A 16923-nucleotide genomic window follows, 5' to 3' on the forward strand; every position below is an offset into this window, starting at 1 on the left:
GGAGCTCCCATTAAACTCTATGATAAATCTGTATACAATGAGCTCACACTAGTGTGGCCTTCAGACAGCCAGGATTTTATGTATCTGTGAAAGTTTATTTCTATTATTCAGTTTGTTTGGTCATTTGGTGATTAATAATTGACTGTCATATATAGTTTTATAATATTTCATCAAGAAATTCAGAATATTTAATAAAATATTCTTTTGGAATTTAAATAATGTCACAAAGCTCAGGTCTTCAGTATACAGGATTTTGTATTTAGTTCCGGCTTGAAGAGGATGATATAACATTTGGGGAAGAATATACAGCCCAACAGTCCAGCGTTAGAGGTCAGGATGGCAAATATCTCCACGGCCACCATGTATTTGCCTTTGGTGCTGAGATAAGCCGGGATCATGGCTATCCAGACACTGCAGAACACCAGCATGCTGAAGGTGATGTACTTGGCCTCATTGAAACTGTCCGGTAATGTCCTGGCTAAGAAAGCTGTAATAAAACTAACAGCGGCCAGAATCCCCATATAACCCAGGACAGAGTAGAACCAAAGATCTGACCCTTCATTACACTGAACTACCGTCTTCTCCTTATAAGAGTGTGTGTCCAGCTCCTGGAAGGGGGGAGAGAGGGTCACCCAACTCATACAGATGACCCCCTGGACAGAGGAGCAGATCAGGAGCACACAGTTAGGGAGCGTTACTCCACTCCATCTGCTCCACACACTTCCAGGCTTGGTGGCTCTGAATGCCATGTAAACCATGATGGTCTTGGCCAACAATGAAGAGATGGATATTGAGAGTAGTATTCCAGTAGAGATCTGACGTAACCTGCAGGTTGTATCCACAGGACGACCGAGGAACAAGAAGACAGAGAGGAAGCTCAGCATGATGGAGACCAGGAGGACAAAGCTCAGGTTCTTGTTATTCGCTCTCACAATTGGGGTGTCCTCATATCTAATAAATGTCCCCAATATTACAGTTGTCAGTGTAAGAAGTAACATGGATCCTGATAGAACAGTTTTTGATATCCCATCAGAGTAAGGGAGAAATTCTAGCACTTTGGAAATACATTGAGTCTGGTTGACATTGGGCCACTCATGGTCGGGACATCTCCTGCAGGTTTCACTGTCTGAAGAAAAGATAAAAATGATATAGTCATTGATCACTGATTTTACACGCTTTAACAATACAGTGGTGCCTTGGATTACGAGCACAATTCGTTCCGGGATGGTGCTTGTAATCCAAATCCACTCTTATACCAAAGCAAATTTTCCCATAAGAAATCACAGAAATGCAGACAATTGGTTCCACACTCCAAAAATAATGATTTATTATTCTGAATAACATGTAAAACTAATGAAACATTCAGAAACAGCAGGATATGTGATATTATAGGTTACTGTACAGTAATGGAGAGGATGGGAAACACAAGGGCTGAGAGAGACTGCAGGGAACATGAAGGAACGAGCAGGGCAGATGTGGGCACATACATGCAGCGCTCTCTGTCCGGGGAGAGAGGGGTTACAGCTATGGAGAGATTACCTACACAGTCCTGTCCCCTGATGCAAGCCCCAGCCTGAAGTGGATCTGCTATGATTTGGAAGGTGAGGAAGACTTCCTGTGTCAGAGTACAGGGCTGTAGACCCCGCTATGCAGACCATGCCCCTCCTCCATGTGCGCTCCCACAGTACAGGGAGCTCTTAAACCAAAGCAATGCTCTTAAACCAAGTCATAATTTTGAAAAACTGTGAGCTCTTATATCAAAATGCTCTTAAACCAAGTTACTCTTAAACCAAGGTACCACTGTATATGGAATCTGTGATTAATAACTTTATCAGAAGAATAGCAAGGTGTGCTGATAAAAGGACCTGGGAACCTGACAGATCTCATTAAAGACAATAGAATGTTGCTAATGGTGATCAGACCAATCTGTAGATATTGCTGGGAGAATCATGTGGTAGAGTACATCACCCAATGTTCGGTTCAGATCCCGAGCCCGTGCAGATATACGCAATTACTTGCATACATGTATATGCGCGAGGAATATGCGTGAGGAATGCTAGACCGCAGCATAGTCAGCTCAGCAAGTCAAGATGTCCCAGAAAGCCTCCCCTTTTGGCATTGGAGAACTCAAATACATTGTGAAGATAATGGACAGAATAAACCATGGTGGACGCCTGGTCACTACAGGGTTAAGAAAGTAATCCCCCTAAACTGACTAACTACTACTGTGAATATTGCTGCCTAACTATATTTAGATGCTGTCCCTGCTCGTTTCACTGTCCCTACTGATCAAATCAGGAAAGAGTTTGAGAAAATTTGCCTCAGCGTCGCGTTTTTATAGAATGTGCGTAACGTATGTAATGACGCTAATCGTACAGCCAATCACAGTAATGCCAGTAGTAAACATGGCTCCTACATTACCTGATGTGCCCTTCCTTCCCCACCACTTCATTGGCTCTTTCAAATTGGGTGGAGAAAACGTACACAGTTGCGCGCACCGCAAGATAAACGTTCACATGTTCAAATATGTTTGAAAATGATCGTTATAACCATTCCCATCATCGAACAAATTGTTAGTGATCGGAGAAAACGAACAATTAGCGTCATGTTCGTGCAAACATACGAACATTTACGAAAATGTTTGCTCATCACTACCCTGGACAGGCAGCAATATAAGTCTACGGATCCAGTCCAATGCAGCTGGATGGTGATCGTGGTCATTCGGGAAAAGAATCATTTGAAAGCATGATTCCTTCAGCGATATGGTCAGGGATTGGTCAGGGAGTGAGCTGTCAGACCTCGAGCGATCAAAACTTTTCACATTTGTCGCTCTAAATGATAGTACACTTTAAAAATCACTTACATTTTTTTTTTTTTTGGTGCTACAAATCATAAAACATAATATTCCTCAATTATGTTCCTTAGTGACCATCCCCTATAGGCCATTGGGTGAGCACAACCTGTTTTATAACATCCATGAGGTCATTGAGGACAGTTTATCAAATCAGTCTCTAAAGTGTAAAATGATACCAGAAAACTCTACGGAAACTTCACACTTCATATTACTCACATATCCAGATGTGTGAGAATAGGAAACTAAAAATTCTGGAACCTACAGGGTTAGTAATGTAAACATCCCCAACTTGGGGCTTTGTATGACATCTGCTGCTCCAAATAAGATGAAAATCAGACAATGGGCCCTTCAGAAGATTCGCTTGCTTTATCCCCTTCATGACTAAAGACCATTGATGCCCGGATCTCCAAGGCATACTAAAGCACTGCTCTATCACCTAGGCTGAATCCCGGAATTCTAGGTGGTCCCCAGGCATGTTCCTCCTTCCGCACGGACCAGAAAGACATCAGCAATCTAATGTAGAAGGTTTGGGTATGTTCAAGTTCAATCGATTCTAGGATTTTCTAAGGTTCGATCATCTCTACTGAGGATACAGGTAAGAGTTTACTTTCATCTTCAGAAAAACAGATCGCTGATCTCAGGGAGAAAAGCCAAACAATAACACTGCCGGCTGCTAGTGAAGCGCCCAATGCAGTGAAATCCTAGGTGCATTGCCCACTGGGAAACATGAATACGCAAAAGAAGAGCCCGTGGAGCCTCATCAAAGAGTTTCAAAACACAGGACTAGCCAGATATTCCTCCGGGAAGGACCAAGCCAAGGGGTGGCTCCTGTAAGAAAACCACCAAAACCGCCATATTAAGTGGCCCTATAAGTCAATGTAATGACAAGGGAAAAACCAAGACTAGGTATCCATCCACATACAGCTGTTTCGGGGTGTTGCCCCTCATCAGTGTAGAGTAGGATTCTGGCTAGGTGGGAGCAATACCTAGTAGAGCCATAAGAGAAACAGATCACTGATCTCAGGGAGACCAGCCAAATGATAACACTGCCAGCCAGTGCCATTTCCTTGCACTTTGCACTTTTAGGCAACGTGTAGTAAGGCCATTGAGAGCACTAGGGGTGAGATTACGGCACCAAGAGCACCAATCCAGAGCGCCCTCGGCTGCCCCGCTCCATTAATAATAATTAGAAGGTAATGGATGGTCAGGGGAGGGCCGGATTGGTGTTCTGAAGACAGTAGCCTCAGAGCCTCAGCCTCAGTGCTCCAAACGGCCTTACTACACACTGGATTAAACTACTAACTGCACAGAAACGGCGCCGAGGATGACGGTAAGAGACTTACGGTCATCCTCAGCGTCCTGTGCACAATAGGGAGCTATCAGCAGGTTGGGTTCTTCTAACCTGCTGATAGTTTTCCTTTAATAAATGATGAACAGATGGTCTGAAATGCCGTAAATCTCATTTGGAGCAGCAGAACCCCCTCTACAAGCCGTGTATATACATTCATGAAGACATCACATTTGGAAATCCTACCAGATGTATTTGATATTTCCCCTTCAAAACATGGCACACAGCTGTAACAGCAGGGATGTATTGAAGTCCCTGGGATTTTTTTGTTTCCTGGTTGACAACTTTTTGTACATACAGACTCTGGAATCTGAGAGGAAAGAATTCAGTGAAAATGTTGAATTTGACAAGAACCAGTTATTTTATTTCACAATTATAACGTTTCTATCAATAGCGTATCGGCACAGATGTGTCCTCACTCAGGGCCCCTTTCTGGAGATCGCAAGGTTGAGAGGGATAGCAGTGGTCAGACCTATTCCAATTGGACACTGCTCTGCTAGCTTTTATAAAAGGGATGGAGTTTAGGGTCTAGATTTCACCTGATATTCCTTGATTGCACCTTAAAGGGGTAGTGCGGCACAAAAAAATTATTCACAGAATAACACACATTAGAAAGTTATACAACTTCGTAATGTATGCTATGTCTGTGAATCGCCCCCTTCCCCGTGTCCCACCACCCCCGCCCGTGTAGCCAGAAGTGTGTGGTGCATTATACATTACCTGATCCATGTCGAGGTCGTCTGCCATTTTGTGCCAAATGTCATCTTCGGACGGCCGAATCGCTGCCGCGTCCTCAGCTGCTCAGCCGCGGTTGGCTGAGCATAACTCTGGCAGCGATTCAGCCGTCCGTCCGAAGATGACGTTTGGCACAAGATGGCGGACGGCCTTGACACAGATCAGGTAATGTATAATGCACCACACACTTCCGGGTACAGGGGCGGGGGTGGTGGGACACGGGGAAGGGGGCGATTCACAGACATAGCATACATTACAAAGTTGTATAACTTTGTAATGTGTGTTATTCTGTGAATAATTTTTTTGCGCCGCACTACCCCTTTAAGCCTTACGTGGCTCCTATTTCTGTGTGATTCTGTTCTTAACTTTAGATTGACCCTAGCTGGGGAGCGAATTGAATCTTACAAACTGATATTCATTCCAAACTTACTATACCAAACTGAACTTTTTGCGCATGAGTGACATCAGCAAGTCATTTCTCCAGAGAGCAGCCTCTTGCGGCCGGAGGCATAATGCTGCGTCAGATGACAAGAACGATCAAGGATGCTCCTCGCTGGGTCAAGTGCTGGCTATAGGGGAACTGTATACGACCATAGTCAGCCAAGCACATACAGTTTCAGGCTGGGTTCACACGCTGTAACTGTGCGGCTGTATTTTTTATGCGGCTGTAAATGTGCGGGTGAAACTCCGGCCGTGGGAAAAAATAGACATGCGGCTCAAAACATACGGTCATTTACTTGAAAATCTGGTTCAACTAAAAATAACAAATAAAATCTTAAGAAAGTGATGCAAACACCTCTGGATGCATCTGGGAAAGCAGGGAAACAGTTTACATGAATTGCTATTACCGGGGTTTGCGATCCTCTGCACTAATGCCGATGTCTCTCATGGTTAATATATTGAATTATTAAAACACATTTTCTGTCTAATAAAGTCCCTTTTATTGTTCAATAATTAAATGTAAACGATTCCATCATTTTGCAATTAAATATACAGTTAAAATAAATATATATATAAATAAATGTATATTTATCTATATATTTATTTTTTGACAGTATATTGAATTGCACAATGATGGATTCGTTAGAATTAAATTATTGAACAAAGAAACTGTATTTATTTAAACGAAAATGTGTTTTCTTAATTAAATATTAATTAGTACAGGAAGCTCCATAAGCTGTAATTCATATGCCGGCAATAGAGCTTTCTGTACTAATCATCACTTTACTTTACTCAAAACATCAAATGTTTCTTCTAATTATGTTATGACAATAGCATTATTAGAAGAAACATTTAGAATTATATGTGCGCTCAGCTGATTGGCTGTTCGGCTGAGCGCACATATAATGAGCCGGTCCGCAGTACAGTGACTTCATTGTGCTGCGGACCAGCGAAGAGACAACATCGGGGTGAGTATACAGCTCTCCCCACCCCTTCCCCAGCACTGCACCCCTCCCAGCAAGGAAGGGGGGTCACTTAACCCCTTCCTTGCTGGGATGGGTGCAGTCTGACATCAGTCTGGCCCCCCGGCGGTTAAGGGGGATGCAATACATCCTCCCTTAACCCTTTGGGGGTCAGACTGTAAGCAGCGATCTGTAAAGATGCTGCATACTGTAAGGAGCACAACACTGCTCACAATGATGGGTGTTGTGCTCCTGTTTGTGTTTTTTTTGTGTGTTTCTCCCTTTTTGTTTTTCAGATATCGGTATCCTGGGGATTACGTCGGATTCCATGGACTACGTCGATGACCAGCGGTTGTTCTTTGAATTTTTTAAATAAAATGGTCAATGAGGGGTGTGGGGGTGTTTTTATTTGAATAAAATATTTTTTAAACTTGTGTCTTGTCTTTATTTCTTTACTTTTTAGACTTAGTAGTGGAAGCCGTCTAATAGACGGAATCCATTACTAAGTTGGGGCCTAGTGTTAGCCGGTATAAAATGGCTAACACTAACCCCCTATTATTACCCCAGTACCCAATGCCACCAGGGGTACTGGGAAGAGCCGGGTGCCAGTGGTCCCGGAGCGTCAAAATTGGCGCTCCTGGACCGGGCGGCAGCAGGCTGGTAAGATTTAGGCTGGGGAGGGCCTAAACCAATGGCTCTTCCCACCCTGGTGTTACCAGGCTGCTGTCGTTTGGTTTTTAACCCGGCTGGTTATAAAAATAGGGTGGACCCTATGCGTTTTTTTTTTTATTATTTATTTATTTTAAAAAAAAAACGCATAGGGTCCCCCCTATTTTTATAACCAGCCGGGTTAAAAACCAAGCGACAGCAGCCTGGTAACACCAGGGTGGGAAGAGCCATTGTTTTAGGCCCTCCCCAGCCTAAATCTTACCAGCCTGCTGCCGCCCGGTCCAGGAGCGCCAATTTTGACGCTCCGGGACCACTGGCACCCGGCTCTTCCCAGTACCCCTGGTGGCATTGGGTACTGGGGTAATAATAGGGGGTTAGTGTTAGCCATTTTATACCGGCTAACACTAGGCCCCAACTTAGTAATGGATTCCGTCTATTAGACGGCTTCCACTACTAAGTCTAAAAAGTAAAGAAATAAAGACAAGACACAAGTTTAAAATTTTTTTTATTCAAATAAAAACACCCCCACACCCCTCATTGACCATTTTATTTAAAAAATTCAAAGAACAACCGCTGGTCATCGACGTAGTCCATGGAATCCGACGTAATCCCCAGGATACCGATATCTGAAAAACAAAAAGGGAGAAACACACAAAAAACACACAAACAGGAGCACAACACCCATCATTGTGAGCGGTGTTGTGCTCCTTACAGTATGCAGCATCTTTACAGATCGCTGCCTACAGTCTGGCCCCCAAGGGGTTAAGGGAAGATATATTGCATCCCCCTTAACCCCTTGGGGGCCAGACTGATGTCAGACTGCACCCATCCCAGCAAGGAAGGGGTTAAGTGACCCCCCCTTCCTTGCTGGGAGGGGTGCAGTGCCGGGGAGGGGGTAGGGAGAGCTCTATACTCACCCCGATGTGTCCTCTTCGCTGGTCCGCAGCACAATGAAGTGACTGTACCGCGGACCGGCTCATTATATGTGCGCTCAGCTGATCAGCCAATCAGCTGAGCGCACATATAATTCTAAATGTTTCTTCTAATAATGCTATTGTCATAACATAATTAGAAGAAACATTTGATGTTTTCATTAAAGTAAAGTGATGATTAGTACAGAAAGCTCTATTGCCGGCATATGAATTACAGCTTATGGAGCTTCCTGTACTAATTAATATTTAATGAATAAAACACATTTTCTTGGAAATAAATTCAGTTTAGTTGTTCAATAATTTAATTCTAACGAATCCATCATTGTGAAATTAAATATACTGTCAAAAAATAAATATATAGATAAATATACATTTATTTATATATCTATTTTTTTTAACAGTATATTTAATTGCAAAATGATGGATTCGTTAGAAATAAATTATTGATCAACGAAAGTGTCTTGATTACAAATAAAATGTCTTTGATTAATTTAATATATTAACTATTAGAGGCATCGGCATTCGGCATCATTGCCGGCTATTTTTGAAGTACTCCGTACGGACCGCCTGTCAATCCTCGGCCGCATGTCCAGCCGCAAACAATGGTCTTGTTCATTTTTTACGGGTCCGTTTACGATAGGGCCGTAGATTCAGAGATAGTGTGCACTGTGCAGCCGCATATCCTATACTTCCCAGCATACACACGAACCATCAAAAATACCGCCGCACAATTACAGCCGCACATACAGCCGCACTCTTACAACGTGTGAACCGAGCCCCCAACAGAGTCCCCAGTCCTGGGGGGGGGGGGGGGGGCCTGAACACTGACACTGTCATTTACCTGGGGGCCCTGCCCTCGTCAGTCATTGTGCCGTGTGCGCGTGGAGAATCCTCAGTCCGACGCTCCTTGTAGGGCTCAATGTGCACCAAAACACCACAGCCTGAAAATTAATTGAGAGCTACCTATATATCAGTCTAGTCACATTGAGCAAATTGTGCAATATCAATGCAAGTGTGGAATACCAAAGTGCACTCAACATGTGCTATAAAATGCATCTGCCAAAAGTGGCATAAATTGCCAATCTTAGAAGCAGGAAGGAGAATTTATAACAATGCAGAAAAAACAAACAAAAAAAAATGTAGCAAAAAATGAAAAAAGCAAGAAACAAGAAATGATGAAAGGTAAAGCAAGAAATCCCATGGTGCAAGGAAATAAAGGACAACAAGATAAATCACTTAGAACAGCTCTCATGGGGGTGGATGGAGTCCCCACGCGTTCTGTCCTCAAGACTTCCACACCTGCATTGATATTGCACTATTTACTTAATGTGACTAGACTGATATATAGGTAACTCTCAATTTATTTTCATGCTGGTGTTTTTTGGTGCACATTGAGCCCTACAAGGAGCGTAGGACTGAGCATTCCCCCACACATGGTACAATGACTGTCGAGGGCAGGGCCCCCAGATAGATGACAGCGTCTCTGTTTGAAACTGTATGCACTTGCACTAACTATGATCGTATATAGTTCCCCCAAAGCCAGCACGTGACCCAGCAAGGAACATTCTTGATCACTCTTGTCACCTGAGGCAGCATTATGTCTCTGACCACAAGAGGCCGCTCTCTGCACCGGTGTACAGCACGGACGAGTGATGTGCCAATGTCACTCATGCACTCGCTGGGACTGTGGATCAGGGCTCTAAATTGGTCTATAATTGCGGATGCGAAGTTACGGACAAAACTACATAACGTGTGAATCTAGCCTAACAGTGTCAGCAGTTTACAACAAGAATTGCAGCTAACAAATTCCCTTCAAAGTGAAAGTACCATTAGGTACAGCTCTGCACCTGGATGGGCACCGACGCAGGGATGCCGGTAGCGTGGTTCTTATTTTGAGTTAGCTATAGCTAGAAATAGCTATTTCAGGTGATGCACCTGCACCTACACTGATCCACTGTTCCCCTCCCTGCTATGAATTCTGAATAAAAAAGCTTAAGAAGACGTCTCCTGGTGAGTGCTGGACTTTCCTTCATTCCAATATTGTATACCTACCTTTTCATCTATGCACCCCAGCTGTCTTCCTTGAAGATTCGTCCTGCCTTCCATATTTGCTCCATTTTAGGGGACTGATTGTATGCAGTGCGGGATAGCTATCTCTCACCTTGTTTACCTTTTTTCTTTTTTTGAGTTGCCTCCTGGTTCCTGCGCTTAGCGCCAGTTTTTTCGGGAGAGCCGGCCCGCCCAGGAGCCATGCCACATATCCCTCCCCTCTGTGACGCGGCTCCATTGATTAATATCCCCTCTGTGACGCGGCTCCATTGATTAATATCCCCTCTGTGACGCGGCTCCATTGATTAACCCCTTAACGACATCGGGCGTACCCATACGCCCCCGCAGGGTGGGCTTTAACGCAAACGGGCGTATAGGTACGCCCGATGTTTCCCCGATCGCTGTGTGTTCACACACAGCGGTCGGGGAAGATGGCCTGCTATAAATCATAGCAGGCCATCATAGCTTCTCGGCACGGGGGGTGGTTAACACCCCCCGTGCTTACGATCGCCGCTATAGGCTGATCAATTCAGATCAGCCAATAGCGGCGATCGGAACCTTTCCGGGTCATCGGTGACCCGATGACCCGGAAAAAAATGGCGGTCAGTGCTGTCCGAGGACGGCACCGACCGCCATTACTGTAAAAAGTAATGGTGGTCACCGTGCCACCGGCCCGATCGCCGTGAACGGCCGGCCGTTCGCGGCGATCGGGCCGGTGGCACGGCGATCAGAGTCGCACAAAATAATAAATACCTGCCCTGGACCCCTCAGCTAGGTAGCCGAGGGGTCTGGAGCAGGTATTTGTACATTAGTCACCTGTCCCAGGCTCCTGATCGGCGTCTTCCGGGTTCGCGGCGTCCTCGTCTTCGTTCGGGTCTTCGGCTTCCTCCGTGACGTCACGTTCGGCTTCTCTCGGCTATTTTCGGCTCCAGCGTCGGCTTTTTCCGTATTTTGCGCTCTGCTGCCCTCTAGCGGCTGATATGTGTAATACACTTATCAGCAGCTACAGGGATGTTCAGAATGTAAAAAAAGTTTTGTTTTTTTTTCACATTTTTTTTTTTCTATTTTCCGCACCCTATCGCCGCTGAGTGTTGATCAGCATCGCACGAAAGTGCGCTGCTAATCAGCAACTCCTCCTTTTTGGTGTAGGGTGTTTTTTTTCTATATTCTACTGCCACAGTCTGCTGATAAGTGCCGAGGACGGCACCGACCGCCATTACTGTAAAAAGTAATGGTGGTCACCGTGCCACCGGCCCGATCGCCGTGAACGGCCGGCCGTTCGCGGCAATCGGGCCGGTGGCACGGCGATCAGAGTCGCACAAAATAATAAATACCTGCCCTGGACCCCTCAGCTAGGTAGCCGAGGGGTCTGGAGCAGGTATTTGTACATTAGTCACCTGTCCCGGGCTCCTGATCGGCGTCTTCCGGGTTCGCGGCGTCCTCGTCTTCGTTCGGGTCTTCGGCTTCCTCCGTGACGTCACGTTCGGCTTCTCTCGGCTATTTTCGGCTCCAGCGTCGGCTTTTTCCGTATTTTGCGCTCTGCTGCCCTCTAGCGGCTGATATGTGTAATACACTTATCAGCAGCTACAGGGATGTTCAGAATGTAAAAAAAGTTTTGGTTTTTTTTCACATTTTTTTTTTTCTATTTTCCGCACCCTATCGCCGCTGAGTGTTGATCAGCATCGCACGAAAGTGCGCTGCTAATCAGCAACTCCTCCTTTTTGGTGTAGGGTGTTTTTTTTCTATGTTCTACTGCCACAGTCTGCTGATAAGTGCCGCACATAAGTGCGGCATTTATCAGCAACTCCTTTGTTGGCGTAGGTTTTTTTTTTATACTTACTGTAAAGAAAACACGTAAAAAACACTACATTACACCACACTACATTGAATAAAGTTTGACACTACACCACTACATACCCCATATACCAATCCCCGTATAAAGATGACCCCCAGGGTGTTTTCGGCGTCAGAGGGATACGTTATTATTGCCTCCGACACCGAAACAGCCAGTGAGGATGAATGGGAGAATCCTTCTTTCCTCCATTCATCCTCATCATCCAGTGACATGTCTGGGGGGTAGCGTAGCGTACGCTGCCCCCCAGACACGTCTTTTCCGCCAGTACCGTCCCAATAAGAGATGACGGTATGGAGTGAAATTCTACAAACTGTGTGAGCGTACCTCAGGGTGCACTTACAGATTTAGGGTACGTGCACACTGCGGAATGGCGAAGGATAACCCTTCGTGCATTCCGCAGCTGGCACCCGCCGGCGGACTGATGCGGGCGCATGTCTCCACCCGTGTCATAGACTCCATGTTATGCATGGGCGGATTCCATCGTCCGTCCAAAGAATGAACACGTTGGACGGAGAGCGGCATCCGCCCGTGCATAGAATGGAGTCTATGACACGAGCGGAGACGTGCGCCTGCATCAGTCCGCCGGTGGGTGCCAGCTGCGGAATGCACAAAGGGTTATCTGTCGCGATTCCGCAGTGTGCACGTACCCTTAGAGTGTATGTAGGAAGGGACACCCGAATCCAGCCCCCAGATGCCCCCCCAATCCTCGGAGTTAGTGGGGAGATCGTTCGGGAACTGATCTTCCCACTGCTGGATAAAGGTCACCACCTGTATGGGGATAACTTTTATACCAGCACCCCCTCTCCCGGTCCCTCGCTGCCCGAGCTACTGTAGCTTCCGGCACGATCCGAACATATCAGAAGCCGTAATAAAGCCCTAATGTTTAGCAGCCATGGAGCGGACCCAGCGCTTCTGGATATGAAGGCCCCCGTATCGCACCAGGACAACATTTTCCAGGTGACGTCCCCCACACTGGAGAACAGGAGACCCCAGAAGAAGTGCAGAGTGTGGCGTAACAGGGGGATCAGGAAGGACGCCATTTTCCAGTGTGCCACCTGTCCTGATCCCCCTGGCCTCTGCATACAGGATCGCTCCAAGGCGCACCACACGTCATTGGAGTTCTACATTATCTAAATTCTGTCCCTTATTCCTATTTCAGGGGTCACGTTGGTCCAGGGATTATTCTGATCGCCATTATGGAGTCGGGAAGGAATTTTCCCCTGTGATAAAGCTACTGTCGTCTGCCTCACGAGGGGTTTTTGCCTTCCTCTGGATCAACACAGATTGAGTTTGATGGACACCTGTCATTTCCAACCTTATAAACTAATAATTGGCCTAATACCCCCAAATAAATTAGAATTGTCCCTTTAGCCCAGCTAAGTAGGTATGGCCACCATTCCCATTAGAGGATGCCATGATGCAATTACAAAGCCTCTGTGCGGCCAGGACAGTAGAAACCCCCCACAAGTGACCCCATTCTGGAAACTACACCCGATAAGGAATCTAACAAGGGGGGCAGCGGGGATATGGCCCCCTGGTGACGGCCACATTTGGGACGTGAAAATGAAAAAAATTGTATTTTTTATTTTCTCTGCACATGTTCTACGTAAGTGCCCGTCACCAGTGGGGTCCATATCCTCACTGCACCCCTTGTTAGATTCCTTATGGGGTGTAGTTTCCAGAATGGGGTCACTTGTCGGGGGTTTCTACTGTCCTGGCAGCACAGGAGCTTTGTAATTGCGACATGGCCTCTATCCTCCATTCCAGCCTCTAAATGGCGCTCTGTCCCTTTGGTGACTTGCCCTGTGCCCATATGGCACATTATGCCCACATGTGGGGTATTTTCGTACTCAGGGGAAACTACCCTACACGTTTTGTGTTCATTTTCTTTTTTAACCCCTTGGGGAAATGGAAAAAAATCAAGGCTAGACCAACATTTAGTGTAATTTTTGTAAAATTTTTACTCTAAATCATTAATCTTGTCATGATTTTTTCATTTTCACAAGGGGTTAAAAGATAAAAAAAAACATTTAATGTGTAGCGCAATTTCCCCTGAGTACGGAAATACCCCAAATGTGTACATAAAGCGCCATGCAGGTGCAGGGTAAGCCTCCGAAGGGACGGAGCGCCATTTGGTTTTTGAAGGCTGGATTTGGATGGAATGGATTTCGAGGAGCCATGTTGCATTCAAAAGGCCCCTGTGTTGCCAAGACAGTTGAAACCCCCCACAAGTGACCCCATTATGGAAACTGCACCCCTCAGGGAATGTAACAAGGGGTGTAGTGAGCATATGGACCCCACTGGTGACGGGCACAAATGTGGAACAATGTGGCGTGAAAATGAAATATTACATTTTTTACACTATAATGTTGGTTTAGCCTTGAATTTATCATTTTCACAAGGGGTTAAAAGAGGAAAAAAAACAAAATGTGTAGAGCAATTTCCCCCGAGTCCCTAAATACCCCACATGTGGACATAAAGCGCCATGTGGGCGCAGGGCAAGCCTCCGAAGGGAAGGAGCGCCATTTGGATTTTGGAGGTTGGATTTGGCTAGAATGGATGATGAACGCCATGTCGCATTTACAGAGCCCTCGTGCTGCCAAAACACTGGAAACCCCCCACAAGTGACCCCATTCTGGAAACTGCACCCCTCAAGGAATCTAACAAGGGGGGCAGTGAGGATATGGACCCCTTGATGACGGGCACATTTGTGCCATGAAAGTGAAAAAAAATGAAATTTTTTTACTTTTATGTCACATTGTTCCACATTTGTGCCCGTCACCAGTGGGGTCCATATGCTCACTGCACCCCTTGTTAGATTCCTTGAGGGGTGTAGTTTCCAGAATGGGGTCACTTGTGGGGGGTTTCAAGTGTTTTGGCAGCACGAGGGGTCTGTAAGTGCGACATGGCCCTTGAAATCCTTTCCAGTGAAATTCAGCTTCCAAAAGCCAATTGGCGCTCCTTCCCTTTGGAGGCTCGTCCTGCGCCCCCTTGGCACTTTATCGCCACATGTGGGGTATTTCCGTACTCGGGAGAAACTGCACTACACATTTTGTGTCTTTTTTTTGCCTCTTATCCCTTTAAGAAAATGAAAAATTGAAGGCTAGAACAACGTTTTAGTGTAAAAAATAAATTTTTCTTTTTTCACGCCATATTGTTCGGAAAATCTGTGAAGCACCTATGGGGTCCAGATGCTCACCGCACCCCTTGTTACATTCCTTGAGGGGTGTAGTTTTCTAAATGGTGTCCCTTTAGGGGTGTTTTTTAGGTTTTGGCACCCCAGAGCCTCTGCCAACCTGAAGTGGTACAGTCAGAAATGACCAAATATAATGGAGGCGTTGAAAATCACTAGGCGCTCCCTTATATCTGAGGCTTGTGGTTGCGTCAAATAGCGCAATAGGGCCACATATTGGGTATTTCTATAAACTGCAGAAACGGGGCAATAATTATTGGGGTGCATTTCTCTGGTAATAGGTTTATAATTATGAAAAATATTGGATTACAATAAAATCTCTGCACAGAAAATTAAAATTTTCAAATTCCTTACACACTTAGCTTTTATTTCTGTGACTCCCCTAAAAGGTTAAAACACTTTCTGGATGTGCTTTTGCAGAGTTTGGGGGGTGCAGTTTCTGAAATGGGGTGCTTTGTGGGGCTTTCTAACATACAGGCCCCTCAAATACACTTGGGGGCTCGGTTCACACGTTGTAACAGTGCGGCTGTGTTTGCGGCTGTAATTGTGCGGCGGTATTTTTGGTGGTTCGTGTGTATGCTTGGAAGTATAGGATATGCGGCTGCACAGTGCACACTATGTCTGAATCTACGGCCCTATGGTAAACGGACCCGTAAAAAATGAACAAGACCATTGTTTGCGGCTGGACATGCGGCCGAGGATTGACAGGCGGTCCGTACGGAGTACTGCAAAAATAGCCGGCAATGATGCCGAATGCCGATGCCTCTAATAGTTAATATATTAAATTAATCAAACACATTTTCTTTGTAATAAAGACACTTTCGTTGGTCAATAATTTAATTCTAACGATTCCATCATTTTGCAATTAAATATACTGTTAAAAAAAATAGATATATAAATAAATGTATATTTATATATATATTTATTTTTTGACAGTATATTGAATTGCACAATGATGGATTCGTTAGAATTAAATTATTGACCAACGAAACTGAATTTATTTCCACGAAAATGTGTTTTCTTAATTAAATATTAATTAGTACAGGAAGCTCCATAAGCCGTTAATTCATATGCCGGCAAAAGAGCATTTTGTACTAATCATCACTTTACTTTAATGAAAACATCAAATGTTTCTTCTAATTATGTTATGACAATAGCATTATTAGAAGAAACATTTAGAATTATATGTGCGCTCAGCTGATTGGCTGATCGGCTCAGCGCACATATATTGAGCCGGTCCGCAGTACAGTCACTTCATTGTGCTGCGGACCAGCAAAGAGGACACATCGGGGTGAGTATAGAGCTCTCCCCACCCCCTCCCCTGCACTGCACCCCTCCCAGCAAGTAAGGGGGGGTCAGTTAACCCCTTCCTTGCTGGGATGGGTGCAGTCTGACATCAGTCTGGCCCCCAGGGGGTTAAGGGGGATGCAATACATCCTCCCTTAACCCCTTGGGGGTCAGACTGTAAGCAGCGATCTGTAAAGATGCTGCATACTGTAAGGAGCACAACACTGCTCACAATGATGGGTGTTGTGCTCCTGTTTGTGTGTTTTTTGTGTGTTTCTCCCTTTTTGTTTTTCAGATATCGGTATCCTGGGGATTACGTCTGATTCCATGGACTACGTCGATGACCAGCGGTTGTTCTTTGAATTTTTTTAATAAAATGGTCAATGAGGGGTGTGGGGGTGTTTTTATTTGAATAAATAAATTTTAAAACTTGTGTCTTGTCTTTATTTCTTTACTTTATAGACTTAGTAGTGGAAGCCGTCTAATAGACGGAATCCATTACTAAGTTGGGGCCTAGTGTTAGCCGGTATAAAATGGCTAACACTAACCCCCTATTATTACCCCAGTACCCAATGCCACCAGGGGTACTGGGAAGAGC

The 16923-nt window shown here is 45.2% G+C and overlaps 1 protein-coding gene across 1 annotated transcript in view; it reads right to left on the minus strand.

The window, feature by feature from the left end:
* Positions 1-230: 230 nt before the first annotated feature.
* LOC138779370 (vomeronasal type-2 receptor 26-like) overlaps positions 231-16923 on the minus strand; it is a 30982-nt gene continuing 14289 nt past the window's right edge. Inside the window, exons 5-6 of the mRNA XM_069956585.1 lie at positions 4389-4512; positions 231-1126 (exon numbers count right to left, since the gene is read on the minus strand). Of these exons, the coding sequence (XP_069812686.1) occupies positions 231-1126; positions 4389-4512 (1020 nt within the window). The remainder of the gene's footprint in view (positions 1127-4388; positions 4513-16923) is intronic.

This window comes from Dendropsophus ebraccatus, unplaced genomic scaffold, assembly GCF_027789765.1.
Source record: "Dendropsophus ebraccatus isolate aDenEbr1 unplaced genomic scaffold, aDenEbr1.pat pat_scaffold_720_ctg1, whole genome shotgun sequence".
Lineage (NCBI taxonomy): Eukaryota > Metazoa > Chordata > Amphibia > Anura > Hylidae > Dendropsophus > Dendropsophus ebraccatus.